We start from the raw sequence: 15,762 nt of genomic DNA, 5'->3' as shown, positions 1-15,762 counted from the left end.
GGGGAAAGGCTGTTCCCGCTAGTTGATGGTACAAGGACTAGGGGACACAGGTTTAAGGTTTTGGGCAAGAGATACAGGGGGGATGTGAGGTAAAACTTTTTTATGCAGCGAGTGGTGAGGACCTGGAACTCGCTGCCGGTGGAAGTGGTGGAAGCGGAGACACTCAATGTTTTCAAGGGGAGACTGGATAGGCACTTGAGGGAAATAAACTTGCAGGGCTACGTGGATAGAGTGGGGGAATGGGACTGACTGGATTGCTCTACAGGGAGCCGGCACGGACTCGATGGACCGAATGGCCTCCTTCTGTTATGACCCTGTGACACCATGTGTGATTTTAAAACGGAGTCTAAGCTACCTCGAAACCACACAGACCAATCATTGCCCCAGCTAGCCCCACTTCACCAGAAGACCATATTGGTCCACTCTCCCGCCCTGCAAGGCCCGGATAGATAGATTTATAATAATATCATTCTGAGTACTCAGTGCTGGCATTGGTTTCAGTGGAAATCTCTATTTCCTTCCAGGTCCGGTTCCGGGCGATTATGACGATGTTGAGACTGGAGTCACTGACACTCAGGGCGGTCACTTGCTGCTGGACGGTGGTCCTGATGATCTCCTCACGCTCAGAAGTGCCGGCCGTGATCTCTCCACTCTCGGTGAGTTACATCTCTGACCAGCCCTCTGTGTAGGAATGGACAGGCGCTGTTTTAAATTCCCTTTCAGTCGGCGGTGACACAGAGCGATGGTTGGTTTAAGTCCATGGCGTGATTACAGGAAATGAAGTGTTCTAGAAAAGAGATGTTCCAGAAAAGAGATCCTGATGCTGTTCAGTGTGGATTATCTTCCTTGTTAATACTCGCACCAGGAATCATTCCAGTGCTCAAACTGAACCGCCCGATTCTCGGATATTAGATGCACCTCGTCTGCTGTCACCCAGCGGTAACACACAGCACGGGGGTGTGGGTAGAAAACAATTCTCTTCCACTCACAGACCAACAAAGTCCAGCCCCTTCACCAAATTGACAGATATATGTGACCCACACTGATGCGGGTTTTAATGCCATCATTAATCCATAATCTGTCTCTCCCACAGTGTACAGCTCTCAGACCCGCACTGATCCCGGTTTACCGGTTCCTTCCACTCCTGGTAACAATGACCATGTTCACTGTGACACGTTCACAACCCCGGACATTCCGCCACCGATGGGCAGTGACTGTGTGGTTGAAAATGTTACATCTACGTCAAGCCGGTAAGAGCAATGTTTTATTATCTGTTCCATTGTTTTTACCCCAGTGCTGGGGGAGTGTCCAGTCCCGGGTGGATTCTACTGTGTGGCGATGGGCAGTGCGTTCAACAGTTAGTGATACTGAAACTAGCAGAGAGAACGTGTTATTTATTTATTAGAGTCATAGAGTTATTACGGCACAGAAGGAGGCCATTCGGCCCATCGAGTCCATGCGTCTCTCTGTAGAGCAATCCAGTCAGTCCCATTCCCCCGTTCTGTCCCCATAGCCCAGCAAGTTTATTTCCCTCAAGTGCCTATCCAATTTCCTTTTCAAATCATTGATCGTCTCCACTTCCACCACCCGCGTCGGCAGCGAGTTTCAGGTCATTACCACTCGCTGAGTAAAATTTCTTCCTCACATCTCTATCTCTTGCCCAAAACCTTAAATCTGTGTCCCCTAGTCCTTGTACCATCAGCCAATGGGAACAGCCTTTCTCTGTCTACCTTATCCAAACCCGTCATAATCTTGTACACCCCTATCAAACATCACCTGAACCTCCTTTGCTCCAAAGAGAACAGCCCAGCATCACCAACCTAACCGTAGCTACGATCCCCCATCCCCGGAACCATTCTGGTAAATCTCCTCTGCACCCTTTCAAGGGCCTTCACATCCTTCCTAAAGTGTGGTGATCAGAACTGGATACAATACTCTAGTTGTGGCCTAACCAGCGCTTTATAAAGGTTGAGCATACCTTCCCTGCGTTTGTACTCAATACCTCTATTTAAGAAGCCCAAGATCCCATATGCTTTGCTAACTACTCTCTCAATATGTCCAGCCACCTTCAAAGATCTATGCCCATGAACCCCCAGGTCCCTCTGTTCCTGCAAACTCTTTAGAATTTAAGTCTATATTGCCTCTCCCTATCCTTTCCGCCAAAATGCTGCACGTCACACTTCTCTGTATTAAATTCCATCTGCCACTTGTCTGCCCATTCTGCTAGCCTATCCATGTCCTGTTGCAGTCGATTGTTATTCTCTGCACTGTTTTGAAATGTTACTCTGAATTATATATATATAAAAAAACAGTGGTCCTAGCGCTGAACCTTGGGGAACACCAAAGTCAACCATCATCCAGTCTCAAAAACAACCATTTACCAAGACTCGCTGTTTCTTGTCCTTAAGCCAATTTCTTATCCAAGCTGACACTGACCTTCCTATTCCATGGGCCTCAATTTTGTTAACCAGCCTTTTATGTGGTACTTTGTCAAAACTTTCTTAAAACCCACACAGACAACACCCACTGCATTTCCTTCATCAACCTTCTTTGTTTTTTCATCAAAAAATTCAATTAGATTAGTCAAACACAATCTGCCTTTTACAAATCCGTGCTGGCTCTCCTAATTAACTTAAACCTCTCCAAGTGCCCGTTAATTTTTTTCCCTGATCATTGCTTCTAAAACTTTACCCACCACTGATGTTAAACTGACCAGCCTGTAGTTACAAGGATTGTCCTTACACCCTTTCTTGAACAAGCGTGTCACATTTGCCACTTTCCAATCCTTTGGCACTACCCTACATATCTATGGAAGATTGGAATATTATGGCAAGCCCTTCCGCTATCTCCATCCCCACTTCCCTTAGCAAGCCATCCGGACCAAGCGACTTATCCACTATAATCATATCCAGCATTTCAAATATACTCTAGCTATCAATTTTCACACCATCCATTACCTATACCATCCCCACATCTACCGATATTTTTTCAGCATCCTCTTCCTTAGTAAACACTGATACAAGGTACTCATTAAGTATACTAGCCTTGCCCAGCGCCTCTAAGCATATATCACCTTCGAAGTCCCTAAATAGGCCCTACCCCGCCTCTTACTACCCGCTTACTATTTACATGCCTGTAGAAGATTTTTTGGTTCCCTTTTATGTTAACTGCCATTCTATTCTCATATTCTCTCTTTGCCAGTCTTATTTTCCTCTTCACTTCCCCTCTCAACTTATTGTATTTGGCCTGGTTCTCACTTGAAAACTTCACCTGACATGCATCATGCAACCTCTGTTTTGGTTTCACCATATTCTCTATCTTCCTCGTCATCCAATGAGCCCTAGCTTTGGTTCCCGCACCTTTCCCTCTTGTTGGAATGTACCTAGCCTGTACTTGACACATCGCCTCCTTAAAGATCATCCATTGTTCTGTTACAGTTTTTCCTGTCAGTCTTTTGTTCCATTTCACTTTGGCTGGATCCTCTCTCATCCCATTGAAGTTAGCCCTCTTCCAATTTAAATTCTACTTTAGATTGTTCCTTGCTCTTCCCAATTACTAATCTAAACCTTATGATACCATGATCACTCTCACCCAAGTGTTCTTCTACAGACACTAGGACCACTTGGCTCACTTCATTCCCCAGCACCAGATCCTAGTTGGGCCGAGAAAATACTGGTTAAGGAAGTTCTCCTGAACACATTTCAGAAATTGCACCCCCTCCTCTCCCTATACTCTAATATTATCCCAATCGATATTTTGGTAATTAAAGGGCCCACTATCACCACTCTAGTTCTTGTAAATCTCTGTGATTTCCCTGCAGATTTGTTCCTCTCTCTCTCTCTCACTATTTGGGCGCCTATAGATTACCCCCAATAGCGTGATCATCTCCTTTTTGCTTCTCACCTCTAAACAAATGGATTCTGTCCTTGCCCCTCAAGGACATCCTATCTTTCCAAAACTACAATGTCTTCCCTAATCAGTACTGCGACCCCAGCTCCCTTTTTTCCTTCCCTATCTTTTCTCAACACCTTGTATCCATGAATATTAAGCATCCAGTCCTCACCATTTATGAGCCACGTTTCCGTTACTGCCACTAGATCATATTCCCACACGGCTAATTGTGCTTGTAGCTCACCAACATTATTCACTACACTTTGTTCGTTTACATACATGCATTCCACACATGTGTTTGTATTCCTCCTTAGCCTGCTCCTATCTAATATGGTACTACTTCCTTCTCTAGTGCTATCCAAGAATCTCCCTCCTTTATGCACTGCATTCCTCTTTTCTACCTCTGTTTGCTGGTGCCCACACCCCTGCCAATTTAATTTAAACCCTCCACAACTAAACTAGTGAACCTCCCCACGAGGACATTGGTCCCAGTCCTATTGAGGTGCAACCCGTCCTTTTTGAATAGGGGTCTCCTGCCCCAGAACTGATCCCAATGCCCCAAGAACCTGACACCCTCCCTCCTGCACCATGCCTGAAGCCACACATTGATCCTCCCTCTCTTCCTTTTTCTACTCTCGCATTGCGTGGCACTGGGAATAATCCACAGATTACTACCTTTGAGGTCCTACATTTTTACTTCCTCCTTAGCTCCTGACAGTCTGACTGCAGAACCTCAATACCTGCCCTCTCAGTGTCGCTGGCGCCGAAGTGTACCACAACTTCTGGCTCACTCCCTTTCCCGGGCAGAATATTCTGCACCCTCTCCGCGATGTCCCTGGCACCAGTGAGGCAACACAACATGCGGGACTCACGGTGACGGTTACAGAAACACTGTCTGTCCCCCTAACTATGGAATCTCCTATAGTGACTGCATTTCTACGCGTTGCTGTTCCCCCATGTGCAGTCCCTTGCCCTTTGTTTTATTATTTACATGACAGTTTAATTGAACTGATATATAAGAGAGAATATTCTTAGCAGTAAAGAAACGACATTTGATTGTATCGTGTGTTGGTGGGAATTGTTTCATCCTCTCTCTTAAGGTGTTTCTTTTTCATTTCAGGTAATATTCAACGCAAAATCCAGGATGCGATGTCCCGGGGCGTGTCACAGATTAGCGGGAAATATTATGTGTTAAATCTGAGAGAATGCCCATTAGCTTTTCCAACAGTGTGGACATGCTGAATGTGCTTTTCTTCACGTTTAAACAGCACTTTATTTGAATCAATCGCCACATTAATATGTTGAAATAACTAGATTTAGCTTGTCTCTGTATATTGTCTGAAAGTGTCAGCGTTCTGCTTAATTAAAAATTGTAAAACAGAAAGAACGTATTCGGATCATTGCTCTGTCTATATTAATACTGTAAGACACTGCTATGCGTGGATTAACCAAATCTGTAACAGATATTAAGAACCTATACTTAATAATGAAGGGTTTATAGGAACTTCATTTTATAAACGCTTCACTTTTCATACTCTATTTTAAATGGTTCAGAACCCGCAGGGGATCAAACGAATGGTCTGTCTGTTTTATCTCCCTTTATTGTAACTGGTCCCTGCATCGCATATACTCGATGTACAGAGACTGCTGCAGTCTCATAATTGAAGTGGTGATGTGCATAGAGCTTAAAAATAAAAAATGCATTTATTAAATATTATATTTGAAATGTGTGCCTTTGTCGATGTTAATGTCTTTACTATGTCCCAGTTAGTAAACATACCCCAAGTCCTAAATACAGCAGAATGTTGTTTTACTGCGCTAGACCTATCCCTGGGGATTCCGGCGTATGGCGGGAGACCATGAGAATCTAATCAGAGTTTCTCGGCTACTGTTTTTGGACTTTAATTCTAAAAGCTAAATATTTCAGTTATTTAGACGCAGATAGGAATGGTCACTGAATCAGCAAAACAGCTGCACCGTTCAGTATCCGCCAGCAGGTGGCGATGCTTATTCCATCAGTATAACCCCTGCAATGGCAAGTATCTACCAGCAGAGGCCGAAATTCTGAGTAGTAAAAGAACGACATTTGATTGTATCGTGTGTTGGTGGGAATTGTTTAATCCTCTTAGAGGGCAGAAAATGCTGGAAACACTCAGCAGCCCAGGCAGCATTTGTGGAAAGAGAAACAGTTAACGTTTCATGTCAATGATTTCTTCAGAAATCGAAGTTGTTCGAGATTAACAGCTTTTAACAAATAACGAGCCAGGGGAAAGAAGGCATGGAAAGATCAAAAGGCTGAAGGTCTGGGATAAGTTGGAGGGCAGGAGTGATTTAAGAAAATCATCGCTTCACTCACTCTGATCTATGTCCTTGTGAACTTGCAGTAGTCCAATCTCTCAGGTAGAAACCTGACATTATCATTAAATCTGCTGAAACGGGAGTCGCTGTTGTTGTTTGAAGAAAATACCTTGTGGAGCCTAAACACAAACTCACTGACATCTCCTCCTTCCTACCCTGGACCATGACCCCACCACAGAACATCAAGCCATCATTTCCCCGACTGTCACTGACCTCAACTGCACTGGCGATCTTCACCCCAATGCCTGCAACCTCATAAAACTCTCACAGGTCTACATGGTTCTGTCCAACCTGTGTGTTAAGGAAGAAGTTTTAGGGGGAGACTGTTGTGTTAAAGGTAACTAAAATCTCTCATCTTGCAGACTGAATTGCTCTCTGGGATATTTTGAGGAATGAAAAGTTCAATAAGAGTTTTAAGTAGAATGAACAAAAATGTGTTGATAACTTGGATTGATTTGGGAACATTTGTTAAATGGTAATGATTATATTGTATTGGACTTTAAAGTTTCTCCAGGGCTCATGAATGAGATGAAATCGTAATATAATGGGATTTTATCTAAAATCATTTTGCTGGGTGAATTTCAGGAACTCAAACAGGGGTTAAGAAAAGATGTGTGAGTGCATCCCTGAGTAACATGATACCTGAATAGATTTCAATTTGGTATCAAGGTACATTCTATTGAACGTCAGAAAAGTGTTGGTGAGAATCATTCATTGAAAGGTTTCTCTTTGAAATGTTTTTGTCTTTGCCTATACAGAACAATGAGGAAAATGTATTTGATAGCCTGGCCACTACCCAAGACATTGGGACCATGAAGGGAGAGATGAGAAAAGACCTCCAATCTTTTGATCTGATAACTTAAAAGCCCAGGAATGGCTCGTATCTGATGCCAATTTTGGCGTAATATTTAGATGCCAGTGTGTGTGCAAAGGTGATATGTTGCGTATGAGGCAACTAGCATGCATAAATGCATGGTGAAGATACACTGAAGAGCGGGTCTCAGACATGCTCAGTTATTTGACAACATCATGACATGAAATGGTTAATGTGGTTCAGGAGATTGAGACAACTTTTAATCAAGGCACATATACTCCATAGCGAAACTGCCTTTTAATGAAACAATTTAGAGCTAAATGCACTGGTACCTATCAGGGAAGTAAAAGTAAAATAAAGTGGGACATAAGATTTGGATTTCTAAATTTCAGGGTTGAGTTCCTTTGAGTTAACTGTGAATTTGGAATAACTGAAAGTTAGTGGTAAATGATACTTAGCAAAACTGTCCACAAGATGCATAATTGTAAAAGGAGCACTGCAGAATTATTTTAAGTCCATGATTACTTGATAAGCTGTAGTGTTCTGTACAATGGATTATGCTATTCTTTGTTTGTGTTATGATGAGTAATATTAGCCAAGTTAAGCTTAGACAGGACCTCCGTAGTTTAAAACCCTAACATTAAATGACTGAGAGTGTATATGATATGATGTAATGCTGACATTAAAAAGGGGACATCCACCTTTGGAAATCATGAATGGTGGGTAAAAGATTAAAACATAGTTCAGCAACCATGGACTAGAATTATACTGTATAAACAGCCTAGCTCATTATATGATCATGCATTAGAAGAAGAAATAAAAAGTGGTGGAAATGTTAGACATCCTGGAGAGAGGTATGTTGGAAATCTTGGGGAGTTAAGGGTTAACAGTCGAACTTCTTTGTAGCTTAAAGTAACAGGCTTTCTGATATAAACAGGATGACATTCAATTGTCGTAAAAGGAATGCATTTGTTAGGAAGAACTTAAGGAGGTAACTTCTCACTTGGAGGGTGTGAGTCTAGGTGGGGTAGAGGAATAAAGGGATCTCGGAGTACAGATACACAAATCACTAAAAGTTGCGACACCGGTTAGCAAAGTCATAAAAAAGCAAACCAAGCACTACGGTTTATTTCTAGAGGTATAGAATTGAAAAGTAGGGAAGTTATGCTAAACCTGTATCGAATTTTGGTGAGACCACACTTAGAATACTGCGCACAGTTCTGGTCGCCATATTATAAAAATGATATAGAGGCACTGGAGAGGGTGCAGGCAAGAGTTACAAGGATGATACCAGAAATGCCAGGGTATATATATCAGGAAAGGATGAACAGGCTGGGTCTCTTTTCTCTTGAAAAAAGAAGGCTGAGGGGTGACCTAATAGCGATCTTTAAAATTATGAAAAATTTTGGCAGAGTGGATACAGACAGAATGATCGACTTGTGGAGAAGAGCATAACTAGAGGCCATCCATATAAGTTAGTCACCAAGAGATCCAATCGGGAATTCAGATTTAGCTTCTTTACCCAAAGAGTGGTGAGAATGTGGAACTCGCTACCACAGGGAGTGCTTGAAGCGAATAGTTTAGATGCAGTTAAGGTGAGGCTAGACAAGCACCTGAGTGAGAAGGGAATAGAGAGTAATGCTGATAGATTTAGATGAGGAAAGACGGGAGGAGGCTCGAGTGGAGCATAACCGCCGGCATGGACTGGTTGGGACAAATGGCCTGTTTCTTTACCGTATATCTTATGTAATCCTGTGTAGTAGCTCTGAAACAGGAGGTATCAGAGACAAGGAAATGAGAGGCTTACAAATTGGGATTTGGAGTACATGTGCATAAGTACACAGAACGTGATCAATAAGGTCGGTGAGCTGCAGGCACAAATTACCAAATGGGATTATGATATAGCGGCAATACCGGAAGCCTGACTCATACAAGGGGATGATTGGGATGTGGTCCAGATGGGATACCTGCTAGCTTACTGAGGGAAGTAAGCTTGGAAATTGGCGAGGCTTTGCTCACTATCTTCCAACCCTCCTTAGATATGGGGATGGTGCCAGAGGATTGGAGTAGAGTAAATGCAATTTCCCTGTTCTAAAAAGGGGAGGGGATAAACCCTGTAATTATAGACAAGTCAGCCTAAGGTCGGTGGTGGGGAAACCTTTAAAGACAATAATACGGGACAAAATTAATTGGCACTTGGAAAAGTATGGGCTAATAAATGAAAGTTAACTTGTTAAAGGAAAATCGAGTTTTACTAATTACATAGAAACATAGAAGATAGGAGCAGGGCTGCTTTGTCCTGGATGGTGTCGAGATTCTAGAGTGTTGTTGGAGCTGCACTCATGCAGGCAAGTGGAGAGTATTCCATCACATTCCCAACTTGTGCCTTGTAGATGGTGGAAAGAATTTGGGGAGTCAGGAGGTGAGACACTCGCCGCAGAATACTCAGCCTCTGACCTGCTTTTGTAGCCATAGTATTTATGTGGCTGTTCCAGTTAAGTTTCTGGTCAATCGTGACCCCTAGGGTGTTCATTGTGGGGTATTTGGCAATGGTAATGCCGTTGAATGTCAAGAGATGTTAGTTAGACTCTCGTTGCTGGAGATACTCATTGCCTGGTATTGTGTTTCGCAAATGTTACTTGCAACTTATCAGCCTAAGCCTGAATGTTGTCCAGGTCTTGCTGCAAACGAGCATGGACTGCTTCATTTTCTGGGGATTTGTGAATGGAACTGAACACTGCAATCAACAGCGAACATCCCCAGTTCTGGCCTTATGGTTGAGATAATGTCATTGATGAAGCAGCTGAAGATTTTTGTGCCTAGGGTACTGCCCTGAGGAACCCCTGCAGCAATGTCCTGGGGCTGAGATGATTGACCTTCAGCAGCCACAACCATCATTCTTCGTGATAGGTATGAATCCAGCCAATGGAGATTTTTCACCCTGATTCCCATTGACTTCAGTTTTACTAGGGCTCCTTGCTGCCACACTCGGTCAAATGCTGCCTTGATGTCAAGGGCAGCCACTCTCACCTCACCTCTAGAATTCAGCTCTTTTGTCCATGTTTGGACCAAGGCTGTAAAGAGGACTGGAGTCGAGTTGTCCTGGCAGAATCCAAACTGAGCATTGTTGAGCAGATTATTGGTGAGTAAGTGCCGCTTGATAGGACAGTCGATGACACCGTCCATCAATTTGCCGATGATTGAGAGTAGACTGATTGGGCGGTAATTGGCTGGATTGGAATTGTCCTGATTTTTGTGGATAGGACACACCTGGGTAGTATTCCACAATGTCAGATAGATGCCAGTGTTGTAGCTGTACTGGAACAGCTTGGATAGAGGTGCAGCTAGTTCTAGAGCACAAGTCTTCAGCACGATAGCCAGGATGTTGTTGGTGCCTATACATTTTGCTATATCCAGTGCACTCAGTCGTTTCTTGATATCATGTGGAGTGAATTGAATTGGCTGAAGACTGGCTTCTGCAATGGTGTGGACGTCAGGAGTAGGCTGATATGAATCATACACTCGGCACTTCTGGCTGAAGATGGTTGCAGTCCCTTCAGCCTTGTCTTTTGCACTCGTGTGCTGGGCACTGCCATCATTGAGGATAGGGATATTCATGGAGCCTCCTCCGTGTTAGTCATTTAATAGTCCACCACCATTCACAACTGGATGTTGCAGGACTGCAGAGCTTTGACCTGATCCATTGGTTGTGGGATCACTTAGCTCTGTCTATAGCATGCTGCTTTCACTTTTTGACATGCATTTAGTCGTCTGTTGCAGCTTCCCCAGGTTGGCACGTCATTTTTAGGTATGCCTGGTGCTGCTCCTGGCATGCTCTTATACACTCCTCAGTGAACCAGCATTGGTCCACAGGCTTAATGGTAATGGTGGAATGAGCATTATGCCGGGACATTACTTTACAGATTGTGGTGGATTACTATTCTGCTGCTGCTGATGGCCCACAGCTCCTCGTGGATGGCGAATTTTGAGCTGCTAGATCTGTTCAGAATGTATCCCATTTAGCACGGTGGTAGTGCCACACAACGCGATGGACATTGAAGTCCCCCACCCAGAGTACATTCTGTGCCCTTGCTACTCTCAGTGCTTCTTCTCAGTGATGTTCAACATGGAGGAGTACTGATTCATCAGCTGAGGGAGGGCAGTAGGTGGTAATCAGCAGGAGATTTTCTTGCCCATGCTTGACCAGAAGCCATGAGACTTCATGGGGTCTTGAGTCAATGTTGAGGACTCCCAGGACCACTCCCTCCCGATTGTATACGACGGTACCGCCCCTCTGATGGGTCTGTCCTGCCCGTGGGACAGGATATACCCAGGGATGGTGATGGAGGAGTCTGGGCCATTGGCTGAAAAGCATGATTCTGTGATTATGCCTATGTCAGGCTGTTGCTTGAATAGTCTGCATGACAACACTCCCAATTTGACACAAGTTCCCAGTTGCTGGTGATGAGGACTTTGCCTGATTGACTGGGTTGGGTGTGCCTGTGCCATTGCCGTGTCCAAAGTAAATGTGGAGGTCGATGCTGTGTGGACTGTCCAGTTTTATTCTTAATGGCCCAGAAATTCGGGTCCCAAAGCATGAGGACGCACGGAGTACTCACGCATGGACCCGATGGAAGTGCCGGTTTCTTGCATGCACTACGCATGCGCGGGAAACCGGCATTTCCGATCCTCTGAATGAAGGGGTTCAGAGGTAGAATGCGTGCGCGCTGGAGACTGCGCGTGCCCGTGCGCGTTGAACTTCCTTTTTTTTTTACAGGTTTTTCCGTGCATGTAAGTCTCTACATTTCACACATTTAAAAACCAGGCGTATGCAATTCATTTAAAAATTAAGTGGTCAATTAATTAAAATTAGAACATTTTTTCCACAGGTTTATTATTTTTAAATACTTTAAAGTAAGGTAAGTGTATTTTTAGCCCCGTTTTTTTATAAAATTATTTTTTTCAAAAATGTAAATTATTGTTTAAAATAGTTATTTAATGTTTTTTATAGTTTATTTAAAAAGTGTGAATTAAAAAAAAAAATTATTTGAAGGTTAACTACTGTTTTGGGGGCCGGAGTTTTCATAAGTTTGACAGTTCTTTCTGTCAATCTCATGAATGGGCTTTTCCCTCCTCCGATTGGTTGCCCATGGCTCACGTGATCCCAGCGGATGCATCGCACTAACTACGCCACTGGATCACGCAAGCACAGCGCGCCGGGAGATGGACCGGGCCACAGAGAGGAAACCCACGCAGGCCCAGGCCTCAACTGCCGGTGCGCTAGGTAAGTGTAGGTCGGGGGCTTGCACCCGCGGGAAGCCCCCGACACGAATTTCTGGGCCATTATTGTTATTTTATGTAGCGTTTGTTACAACTGAATGGCTTGCTAGGCCATTTCAGATGGCAGTTAAGAGTCAACCACATTGCTGGAGTCACATATAGGCCAGACCAGATAAAGGCAGCAGATTTCCTTCCATAAAGGATGTTAGTGAAGCAGATAGGTTCATGAAAATCCAATAGTTTCATGGTCAGCATTACTGATACTAGGGCCCAGAAATTCCATTCGCAGGCCTCGCGCGGGCGGAGGGCTGCGATCTGGAAAAATCTGCGTCTGGACAGGAGGGCTCCCGGAGTTGCAGAGTTCCGTTCCTGGGCCTCTCCAAACTGCCGGTGCGCACGGCCCACGTATCCCAGAGGTGCAGGCGGTTCGCAGCATCCCTGGGTTCACGTGGGCCATGGGGAGCCAATCAGAGAAGGGAATCTCCATTCATACATTTGACAGGAAGACCTGTCAAATATATGAATAGAGATCACCCCCAAAAACTTAGTAAAACTTCAAATAAATAAAAAAAATCACATTTTTAAAAGGACATTAAATTACATAAATTAAGTATTTTAAACAAAAATCTTAATTTTTGAAAAAAAATTAAAGTTTTTAACGCAGCTTAAAATAAACGTAACTTTCTTTAAAGTATTTTTAAATGATAAATCAGTGGAATTTTTAAAAAACGTTTTTCAACTATTATCCTGTTAAAAGCAGGCCTTGCGCTTGAGCTTTCTTGACAGATCGGAAATGCCGGTTTCCAGCGCATGCGCAGTGCATGCCTAAAACCAGCATTTCTGTTGGCCCTACGGGTGAGTACACAACGCGTACCCACCCGTAGGGATTGGAATTTCTGCCTGTAGCTTTTTATTTCATATTTGATGCACTCACTGTCATGGTGGGATTTGAACTCACGTTTTCTGGATCAGTAGGGGAGGCGGTGGCGTAGTGGTTATGTCACTAGACAATAAGCCAGAGGCTCTGTCAAACGCTCTGAGGATATGGGTTCAAATCCCACCACCGCAGCTGGTGGAATTTAAATTCAATTCAATTTAATTCTGGAATTAAATGTTAGTCTTAGTAATGGCGACCATGATACCATTGTGGATTGTTGCAAAAACCCATCTGGTTCACTAATGTCCTTTAAGGGAAGGAAATCTGCTGGCCTACATGTGACTCCAGACCCACAGCAATGTGGTTGACTCTTAATGGCCTAGCAAGCCACTCAGTTGTAAACAACCGCTATGAAAAACAATAAGAATAAAACCGGACAGACCACTCGGCACCGTCCATGTCAAACCCAGCCCTGTGGACCCTGCAAAGTCCTCCTTTCCAACATTTGGGGGCTTGTGCCAAAATTGGGAGAGCTGTCCCACAGACTAGTCAAGCAACAGCCTGACATAGTCATAATTACCGAATACATACCTTACAACCAATGTCCCAGACACCACCATCACCATCCCCGGGTATGTCCTGTCCCACCAGAAGGACAGACCCACCAGAGGTGGTTGCACCATGGTATACAGTCGGGAGGGAGTAGCCCTGGGAGTCCTCAACATTGACTCAGGACCCCATGGCATCAAGTCAAACAAGGGCAAGGAAACCTCCTGCTAATTACCACCTAGCGCCCTCCCTCAGCTGATGAATCAGTACTCCTTCATGTTGAACACCAATTGGAAGAAGCACTGAGAGTAGCAATGGCACAAAATGTCCTCTGGGTGGGGGACTTCAATGTCCATCACCAAGAGTGGCTCGGTAGCACCCGAGCTGGCTGAGTCCAAAAGGACATAGCTGCAAGACTGGGTCTGTGACAGGTGGTGAGGGATAAAACCTACTTGATCTCGTCCTCACCAATCTACCTGTTGCAGATGAATCTGTCCATGACAACATTGGTGGAAGTGACCACCGCACAGTCCTTGTGGAGACGAAGTCCCGTCTTCATGTTGAGGATATCCTCCACCGTGTTGTGTGGCACTACCACCGTGCTAAATGGGACAGATTTCGAACAGACCTGGCAACTCAAAACTGGGCATCCATGAGGCGCTGTGGGCCAGCAGCAGAATTGTATTCAATTACAATCTGTAACCTCATGGCCCGGCGTATCCCTCACACTACCATTACCATCAAGCTGGGAGATCAACCCTGGTTTAACAAAGTTTGCAGGAGAGCATGCCGGGAACAGCACCAGGCATACCGAAAAATGAGGTGTCAACCTGGCGAGGCTACAACACAGGACTTCTTGCATGCCAAACAACGGAAGCAACATGCGATAGACAGAGCTAAGTGATCTCAAAACCATCGGATCAAATCAAAGCTCTGCAGTCCTGCCACATCCAGTCGTGAGAGGTGGTGGACAATTAAACAGTTAACAGGAGGAGGAGGCTCCAAAAATATCCCCATCCTCAATGATGGTTGAGCCCAGCACATGAGTGCAAAAGACAAGGCTGAAGCATTTGCAACTATCTTCAGCCAGAAGTGCCGAGTGGATGATCCATCTCGGCCTCCTCCTGAGGTCCCCAGCATCACAGATGCGAGTCTTCAGCCCATTCAATTCACTCCACGTGATGTCAAGAAACGGCTGAAGACACTGGATACTGCAAGGCCCTGACAACATTCTGGCAATAGTACTGAAGACTTGTGCTCCAGAACTAGCTGCGCCCCTAGCCAAACTGTTCCAGTACAACTACAACACTGGCATCTACCCGGCAATGTGGAAAATTGCCCAAGTATGTCCTGTCTACAAAAAGCAGGACAAATCCGACCCAGGCAATTACCGTCCCATCAGTCTACTCTCAATCATCAGCAAAGTGATGGAAGGTGCCGTCGAAACTGCTATTAAGCGGCACTTACTCAGCAATAACCTGCTAACTGACGCCCAGTTTGGGTTCCGCCAGGGCCACTCAGCTCCTAACCTCATTACAGCCTTGGTCCAAACATGGATAAAAGAGCTGAACTCAAGAGGTGAGGTGAGAGTGAATGCCCTTGACATCAAGGCAGCATTTGATCGAGTGTGGCATCAAGGAGCCCTAGCAAAACTGAAGTCAATGGGAATCAAGGGGAAAACTCTCCATTGGTTGGAATCATACCTAGCACAAAGGAAGTTGGCTGTGGTTGTTGGAGGTCATTCATCTCAATCACATGTCATCACTGCAGGAGTTCCTCAGACAAGTGTCCTAGGCCCAACCATCTTCAGTTGTTTCATCAATGACCTTCCCTCTATCCTAAGGTCAGAAGTGGGGATGTTCGCTGATGATTGCACACTGTTCAGCACCATTCGAGACTCGTCAGATACTGACGCAGTCCGTGTCCATATGCAGCAAGACCTGGACAACATTCAGACTTGGGCTGACAAGTGGCAAGTAACATTCGCACCACA

At 44.6% G+C, this 15,762-nt stretch overlaps 1 protein-coding gene across 1 annotated transcript in view; it reads left to right on the top strand.

The window, feature by feature from the left end:
* The window catches only part of LOC147097994 (scavenger receptor cysteine-rich domain-containing protein DMBT1-like), a 47,179-nt gene extending 45,925 nt beyond the window's left edge, over positions 1-1,254 (top strand). The window contains exons 16-17 of the mRNA XM_085970797.1: positions 525-656; positions 1,094-1,254. Coding sequence (XP_085826923.1) covers positions 525-656; positions 1,094-1,254 — 293 coding nt within the window. The remainder of the gene's footprint in view (positions 1-524; positions 657-1,093) is intronic.
* The last annotated feature ends 14,508 nt before the right edge of the window (positions 1,255-15,762 follow it).

The sequence above is a fragment of the Somniosus microcephalus genome, chromosome 30 (assembly GCF_052327205.1).
Source record: "Somniosus microcephalus isolate GS21.2 chromosome 30, FLI_Smic_1.0, whole genome shotgun sequence".
Taxonomy (NCBI): Eukaryota; Metazoa; Chordata; class Chondrichthyes; order Squaliformes; family Somniosidae; genus Somniosus; species Somniosus microcephalus.
Note: the sequence above shows the minus strand (reverse complement) of the source record. Positions and strands in the feature narration are given on the sequence as shown.